The following is an 8,520-nucleotide window of genomic DNA, read 5'->3' as shown; positions in this document are numbered from 1 at the left end:
TCTATTCTCGATTCTAAAATATCAGAATTGAAAGATGACTTTAGTATAGAAAAGCAGTGAGGAGCCCCCTGGCATTTAAATTCCGGCTTGGCCACCTACTAGCTGTAGACTTTGGGCACACCATGGACCCTCTCTGTGCCTCAGTTTCCCTATATGTAAAATGAGAAAAATAATGGTATCTACCTTTCAGGCTTCCAGGAGGATCAAATGAGTTAATATATGTAAAGTACTTAGAATCGTACCTGGAATGCGCTAATAAGTATTTCAAAAATTATTATTATTGTTATCGTGACTATCATTATTCTTATCCGTTAAGGAAGACAGTTTCTTTTCAATGAACTGAAATTGATTTTGGTGTGGACAGTCATTGGTTGGGTTCCCGCTGGCGACCCTGGTGAATTTCGTGGCCTTATTTATCATTCGTAACTTCTGGAGGAGTTGGTGGAGGTGAGGCCAGTCCATTCACATGACATCATATTTCCATCTACTCACTTCCTTCCACGATGTCTTCTTGATGAAATTTTACATTGCTTTGATTCTTAAGATCTTTCTAAGCCCAGACCTAACGGTGTCCTCCCTTTTCTCCAGGCCCTCAGGATCAAGTCCAAGTGCTTGTGCCCGGCACTCAATGGCATCGTCTTCCACTGACCTACATTTCCAGCCACGTCACCCATTTCTCCTGCCTCAAACCCCAGCCTCCACCCCCCAGGACGATTTGCAGGTGTTGTCACACCCCCAGGCTTTTCTACCTGTCATTCGCTCTATGAGAATGCCATCACCAGAACTTCTTCCTCTGGTGACTCAGATCCAGCCTCCCTGCTCCAGCCCTCCCAGTCCCAGCTCCAGCTCAACCCTGCACCATCGCCTCAACCTTCTCTCCAGTCCCCAGCTTCTAGTCTTTCCCCTCTGGTGTACCCTGTACCTGGCCCCAGTGCTGCTTCTGCTCACTACCCTTCTGGGGCTCCCAATTGCCCTCAAGAGAAAGTCCTAGCCTTTCAAGTTGGCATCCGAGGACTGTCGGGATCTGTCCCCTGCCACCTTCTCCCATCGTGCTTACCCACCCACAGTGGTGTCCCTACTCTCTCACCTCCCTGCATTCGCTGCTACAAAGGGAGTTTAGGAGACAGCTCCATCCGGAGGGCTAGCACAAGGTGGGGGCCTCAAGGCTTCCTTCCTAGAGGAGAGGAAAACATCAAATTGGGCTGTTAAAGGAGTACTGAGAATATCTGGGTTTCAGGGAGACAGAAGTGGAATCAAAGCAGAAAAGCATCACTCATAATAAAATTCACTCTTTATTGAGCACACAGTGAGCCAGGCGCTGTTCTACATACTTCACATGTTCAGAAACTGGAATCTTCCCAACAGCCGCTGCCTTATGAGGAATGTATTATCGTTATCCTAATTTTATAGATAAGAAAATCTATGCAGTGAAGGAAGGTACTTCCTAAGGGCACGTGGATAGCAAGTGGCAGAGCTGGAATTCCAGACTTGTGGCCATTCCTCTGCAGGAAGAAACCAAACTCTTGGAATAATCAGGAAGGGGAGCTGCTTAGAAGGGATTTTCCTGTGTTCTCTTAGTGGCGGGGGAAGAGCTTGGCCTATGTCCTCACTCACCCCAGCCATGCAAGGATGGTGCTGGGGTGACATCAGGGAGAATTTGTGCTCTTGTGTCACTGCCTTTACTAAGCATCAGGGTCAGATCCGGGCAGGTGGGGAGGGAAGGCAAGGTCTTGGTGGGAGTGTTCTGGAGCCAGCCAGTGGGGTCGTAGGCCAAGAGTTGGATGTCACATGTCAGGGTCAGTTGGCCTGAATGGTTTTTCGGATCCAATTGTTGTATCTACAGACGTTGGTGTAGACTCCTGGCTTCTCCTTTGAACCACAGGGGACGTTGCCCCACGATACAAGGCCTCGGAGGCGGTCTCCACATACCAGCGGACCCCCGGAGTCACCCTGCAGGAAAGAGGGAGAAAGTCAGATACGGAAACCCGCAGAGAGAGAGGGGAGACAGGGCCAGAGAGAAAGAGACACAGAGACATCATGCTGTTGGAGATGAAGTGAAAGACTCAGGGACAGGGAGAAAGACTGACAGAGACAGACAGACAGACAGACAGTGAGACGCACATGAAGGCACAGACAGAGAAAGATGGAGAGAGACCAAAGGAGACTCAAAGATGGAGAAACAGAAATAGGAACATCACGATCTAGAGAAGCATAGAGAGAAAAAAAAAAAAGAGAGCAAAAATAAAGGTTAAGAATGGAGACTGATTCTCCAGCTTGCTGTGGATTCCAAAAAAATGGAGACTGAGGCCTGGCTCCATGCCTATAATCCTAGCACTTTGGGAGGCCAAAGCAAGAGGATCACTTGAGGCCAAAAGTTTGAGACAAGCCTGGGCAACATAGCAAGACCCCAGTTCTACAAAAAGTAGAAAAAATTAGCTGGGTGCGGTAGCACTCTCAGCTACTCAGGGGGCTGAGGCTGGAAGATGGCTTGAGCCCAGGAGTTTGAGGCTGCAGTGGGATATGATGACACCACTGCACTCCAGCATGGCGACAGAGTGAGACCCTGTCTCAAAAAAAAAAAGAGAGACTGAGAGGTGTGGATAGAGGCAGAGATGCAGAGGGAGAGAGAGAGACATAAAATAATAGAACACAGAGAAAGGTAGGGAAGACAGAGCCCCAGGGAGAGATGTGCCTCCCATTGTTCTGTTCAGGGTCACTTTCCACCTCTTGTCCTGAGGACAGTCCTGCCTGCCCTTTCTTTGCTTCCAACTCTGTGTATCACTTTCTCTGTCTCTGTCTCTTCCCCCCTCTTGGCTGGTGTCTGCATGTCCTTCAATGCCTTCAAGTCATTTTGGCATAAGCAGGAGAGACTGGATGGATGAGTGAGGGAAACGCAAGCTGAAAGTATCTGGAGGATTAAAGCTCTTTCAGAATTTGTCTAGCACGTTTTCTGACTGGAAAACGTGCAAGATGTGAAAAAATATGAAAAAGAAAAAGCATTTGGGTGTGGGAATGGAGCCTGCTCTCTCTCCAGCGAGGGTCCCCCTCCTCCAGAACTGGGTCATTTCCAAGCAGGACTCAAGGGGGCTCTGTCTGAGGAAGGACAGTCCCCTCACGCCATCTGCCTCTTCACTGCATCTCTGGTTCTTGATCTCTCCGTCTCCATCTTTGTCTCGGCTGTTTGTGTCTTTGTATCTCTGCATGTCCCCGAGGTGTCTCTGTGTGTTCACTGAGTCTCTCTCCATTTTCCTGCCTCTGGTTCTCTCCCAGCTTGTCTGTCTGTTTCTGTGAAGCTCTCATTCGAGCTATGTCTTTCTCTTCCTGTCTCTGGCTGTGTGTTTGTGTCTCTGTCCTTGGCTGTGTAACGGGCAGGTCCTGGCTGCCTCACCTGGCAGGAATCCTTCCCGTGCTTCTCATCCCCAGCGCACACCATGTTTTGGGTGATCTGGCCGGGGTAGGCACGCTCACACTCCTCGCGGGGCACCAGGTGGATGTATGCACACTGGATGGTGTCAGGGAAATCACCTGCTGGGGGAGAGAGGGCCAGGCTCACATCGCCACGCTTCCCACATCCCCCCCTGCCATCCTCCAACCCCTGTAAGTCCTCTATCCCCTTTTGGTTCCTATTTCCCATTGGTTTCCCTCTTCCTGTCTGTCTCATTCTTGGAACACATTTCTGCCATCCCTGCCTCCTGATTGGCCCTTCTTCCCATCATTCTTCCCTCCCATTGGTCTGCCTTCCTCATTGTCTCTTCTCCACGAGTCCTCATTTCCTATTGGTTTCCCCTTTCGCTTAGGTGTGGCCTCCACTTATCTCTCTTCCACTGGTCCCACCTTCTTCAGTAGTTCCAGCTGACCTTTAGGACTTTCTTCTTCTATTAGTCCCTCCTTTGTTGTACCCTTTCTGCTCATTAATCCATCTCTTCTTGCCCATTAATAATCCTGATTGGTCACCCCTTGATCATTGTGTTTTCCTAACTAACCCCACCCTCTTCCATTGGCTCTCCCTGTTGGCCCTTCGTCCGATGGTCCACCTCCCTCATTGGTCCTTTTCTAATTGACCCCACCCTGCCCCATTTGTCTTCCTTCCTATTGGCCCGTTATCCAATGGCCCCTTTTCTTATTGGCTCTTCACTCACAGGCCCACCTCCAGTAGTTCTGGCTCATCTATTAGACCCATTTCTTCCTCGGACCCATTTCTCCTCTTGACCACTGACCCTTTCCCACTTGGTCCCTCTCCCATTAATGCTGCCCCATTTGCTCTCTCAATCCAGTCCTGCAGTTGGCTCCCTGCTCTGTTGGTCTCTCCTCTTCCATTAATTCTTCCTCCATTATCCCTTCTTCTTCCAGTCAGTGTATCCTGACCCGTCCCTTTGACCACTGGCCTCCCCCGTACCAACGTCATTCACCTGCTGGTCTGCTTCTCCACTGGCTGTTCACGTATTGGCCCAACTCCCAAATTTTCCTCCCTCCCTGTTGCCTTTTTACCCAGTGATACAGTGACCCCATGGTCCTCACGATTAGCCCATCCCACGGCCCATCACCTGTTGTCCCACCTTCACCTTTCCCTCTATCCTCCCCCTACTGACCGTCTGCCGTCTTGCCCCAGCCCAGGATGTGGCAACTGGTGTGGTTGGCGGAGCAGTCCTTCTCCAGGAGAAGGGGCTGGATGTGTTCAGAGAGCTTGGCCCGGTGCGCCAGGCGCAACAGCATGATGTCCTGGTCATGGGTGGCCGCATCATAGCCAGGGTGGGTCACAGACCGGACAACAGAGCTCTGCTCCTGGGAACTCTCCCTTTGCCGAAGGTTGTGCTTTCCCAGGTAGACTTGAAGGTTCCTGGGAGGGAGGAGGGCTGTGTCTCACCTGGAGCCCTTGAGCTACCGCTGAGGCTTCAGAGAGGGCTGGGGACTCACAAGTCACCCAGCCTGCTCCTCCCACAGTCTTCCCCAGCTCAATAAGGGGCAATTCCATCCTTTCAGAATAACCCTGGGGGCTGTTCTTGATCGTTTATTTCATGCCCCACATCTATACTCTCCAGAAATCCTTCTGGGTCTCCTAAGTTTATCCAGAATCTGGCCACTTCTCACCTCCCCCAGTGCTACCACCTTGGTTTGAGCAGCCATCAGCTCTTACCTGGACTAGAGCAGTAGCCTCCTCATTGGACTTCCTGCTCTGCCTCTGCTCCCCTATGCTCCATCCTCCACAAAGCGGCCAGAGATACTTCACCAACATAAGTTGGTCCTGTGCCTCCCCTGCTCAGATCCTTTCTATGACCCGCATCTCACTCAGAATAAAGGCTGACGTTCTCACCATGGCCACGAGGTCCTGCAGGCTCTGCCCCCATCGCCTTTCAGACATCACCTCCTCCCACTCTCCCCCTCTCTCCCTCTGTTCCGGCCACACTGGCTTCCTTGTCTTCTCACCCCAGGGCCTTTGCACGGCTGTTCTCTCTGTCAGCAACTCTGTCCCCCAGGTATCTGCACAGCTCACTCCCTCATATCCTTGACATATCACCTTCTCAGTGAAGGCTTCCCTGGCTGCCCAATTAAAATGCAAATACCCACCCCAATAGGCAATTCCCATCTCCCTCCTCTGCTTTTCTTCCCACCAGAGAATGTATCATCATCTGACATACTATGTATTTATTTTTAAATATTTACTCATTTTATTGTTTCTCCCTGTATAGCAGCAGTGCAGTCCACCAAAACTCTCTGCCATGAGGGCATGTTCTCTATCTGCACTGTCCAATAGGGTAGCTACCAGCCACAGCACTTGGAATGTGGCTCACAAATTTTTCATTTTATTAATTTCAATTTAACTAGCCACATGTGGTGGATGGCTATCAAATTAGTGCAGCTGTTCACTGTGAGGATTTTTGTTCTGTTCAGATACAGTATCCCCAGTGGCCCGTTCAGCATCCAATAGGTATTTGATACATAGTTCTGAAACAAATCAAAAGAGTCACTCCCTTGCTCAGAAGCCTCCCATGGCTACCCATTGCCCTCAGAGTAAAACTCAGGCTTCTCAGTCTAGCATCCGAGCCCCACTCACTTTCCAGCCTTATCTCCCACCATCTTCTGCCCTGCAGTGAACCAGTAACTTTCTTTGCTTAGAATACTCAAGACTGTTCTCACCTCAGAGGTTCTGTTCTCGTATTTCCTCTGCCCTGAGGCTCTTCCCCTGCTCCATGCTCTTCCCCTCCTCCATTCGGCTACTGTTTCTCGTTTCTCATGGCTCAGCTTGAAATGCATCTCAGCAAAAAGTCCTTCCTGCCCCTCGTCCCTCTAAAGTAGGTACCCCTATTCTTTTCCTTAGGGTAATTTGTGATGGACTTAAGGTGGTTTGTAATTATATGGGCTTTTGCGGGTTTGTTTCTTAAAGAACTGTGTGTCTGCACCTTTCTGCCCTTGTGTTCCCAAGGGCAGGGCCAGTGTGTCTCTCTTATCCACCGCTGAATCTCCGCTGCCCAACTCAGATCTGGCACTTAGTGGGTGTTCTCGGTCAATGTGCACAAACAAATGATGATGGTGGGAGTGATCCCAGGTTTCTCTGAGCTTGGGGGAGCCCCCCTGGGGGTCTTTGAGTCCATAACCCTGAATGACAAGGCCCATTCCCCCACAGTGAGGAGTGGTACCTACTGGTTTCCAAATCCTTGAGTTGTCCCTTGCCATTTCTGAGCCTCAGTTTCCTCACCTGCAAGAGTCCCTTGTTGTGGGGATTCCAGAAAAGGCATATAAACTGCTTCCCTTTGCACCTGGCCTCAAGTTGGCATGGAACACATGGCAGCTGCCGTTAATCTAACTAGCGATTGTTAGTGCCCCAGAGGTTAGTCCTGGGCCCTCCACGCTCCTCTATCCGTGCTCCTCTATCCTTCTTTTCGAATGATCTCATTGTGTCCCATGGCTTTAAATGCCGCCCGTTTCCCGACGGTGCCTTCATTTTTACCTCCAGCTCTGACCTCTCCTCTGCAGAGGCCTACCTGGCATCGCGGCTTGGACATCTCCCAGGTATCTCAAACTCACTGTGGCTAAAATGAAATGTCAAGTGCTTCTCTCCCCACACTCAGCCTGTTTCTCGTCCCCCCTTTCCCCCGACTCAGAGAAAGACGTGACCAAACACCCAGTTGTTCAGGACAAATACCTGGAGGTCACTCCAGCTTTTCTTCCCTTTCCTTCCTGTTCCTCGTTGCCGAGTCCTGCTGGCCCAGTATCAAAGTACCGCCCAAGGTGGTCAGCGTCCCTCCATCCCCACTGCCACCTCCCTGGTCCCAGCCACCCTGTTATGTCGTTAGATGACAGCGGCAATCTCCGTGTCCTTGACAACGTAAATCAGATCATGCTCCTTCCTGATCAAAACTGTCCGCGGTTTCCTACTGCACTGAAAATTAAACCCAAACTCTCCCATCATCTCCTATTCCCCCATGAGAAGGTAAGTCTGTGAAAATAGCAATTTTGCACTTTTTTCCCCACTGCTATATCCTTAGGACCTGGCACGTATTTAGTACTGAATTAAATATTGGCCGGATGAACCTGGGTTTTGCATGGCCTCCGAGTCTAATTGCACTCACTCTCATTCATGGTGTAGACTTACGGTTTTTTGCAGTGGGCAGCCGTGAGGACCCACAGTGGGTGGATGAGGACGCCGCCGCAGAGCAAGTGGCCCGAGGTGTAGAGGGCAGCTTGGTAGGGGTGAGAAGTCTCGCACGGCCCGCCATGCACCACCTTGTCCTGCTCCTCTGCCCAGGCTGAGGGAGAGGGGCTGTGAGTCGGAGAGGGCTGGAGACACCAGGCGCATCCCCCAAGGTGAACACCAGTCACCACCGTTCTTGCCCCCACACTTACCCCTTCCCCTTCACAAACCCAACCCCATCCCTAGCCTCTCCCCAATTTTCAGACCTACCTCTGACCTCTTCTCCACCTGGATCCTCATCCCCAGACCAAACCTACCCCTAAACTCTCACCTTCAAACCCACCTCCCGCCACCTTCTCCTTCTGCCTCCCCCACCTTCAACCTAGTTCCCAGCCTCTTCCTCCTTTCAAAGCCACCACCCTCTACCCACATGTGGCCCCCTCCCCAATTCCCCAATTCTAGTCTCTTCCCCATCAACTGGCCCAACCCCAGCTGCAGCCCCCCCCCCCATCGACAGGCCATCGCCCCCACCTGCAGCAACCAGAAGCAGCGCCGCAATCAGCTTCTTCATGACACTCCTGAGAGGGAAGCCACATGCTCATTAGTCGGTGCCTGGGACTCTGCCCCCTCCTCCTCCTCTCCTTCCTCCCTGACCTTGACTTCCCATCCAGCCTCCTGAGTTCTTGTTTCCCCACCCCCTCAGAGGGTCCCAAGAAGGCTGGTGCCAAAGAAAATCCGGAACTATGCCTATCGGTCTGGGGACCCACAGTAGATTCTGATTAAATCTTTCTATTTGCCTCCCCAGTAACAAGAGGGGGTGTGGGGGGCAATGCCCTTCCTCTCTCCGGGCTTTTCCTCTGCACTGTGGCTCTGCACCTGCCTTGTCACTC

The 8,520-nt window shown here is 51.3% G+C and overlaps 1 protein-coding gene across 2 annotated transcripts; it reads right to left on the bottom strand.

The window, feature by feature from the left end:
- Window positions 1-1,791: 1,791 nt before the first annotated feature.
- On the bottom strand, window positions 1,792-8,202 carry KLK6 (kallikrein-related peptidase 6). Of its 2 annotated transcripts, XM_012643130.1 has the most exons (5): window positions 8,162-8,201; window positions 7,592-7,745; window positions 4,590-4,837; window positions 3,389-3,525; window positions 1,792-1,950 (listed from the first exon to the last, which is right to left on the bottom strand). In XM_012643130.1, exons 1-5 carry the CDS (start codon window positions 8,199-8,201, stop codon window positions 1,798-1,800), a joined length of 732 nt encoding a protein of 243 aa, XP_012498584.1. In that variant the 3' UTR covers window positions 1,792-1,797. The 2 variants fall into 2 exon arrangements, with proteins under 2 accessions (XP_012498584.1, XP_012498586.1); XM_012643132.1 differs by lacking the exon at window positions 7,592-7,745 and having other exon boundaries at window positions 8,162-8,202.
- Between the last annotated feature and the right edge of the window lie 318 nt (window positions 8,203-8,520).

Source organism: Propithecus coquereli, unplaced genomic scaffold (genome assembly GCF_000956105.1).
Source record: "Propithecus coquereli isolate 6110/MARCELLA unplaced genomic scaffold, Pcoq_1.0 Scaffold193, whole genome shotgun sequence".
In the NCBI taxonomy this organism is placed as follows: Eukaryota; Metazoa; Chordata; class Mammalia; order Primates; family Indriidae; genus Propithecus; species Propithecus coquereli.
The sequence above is the reverse complement of the archived record's forward strand: the minus strand, read 5'-3'. Positions and strand labels throughout refer to the sequence as shown.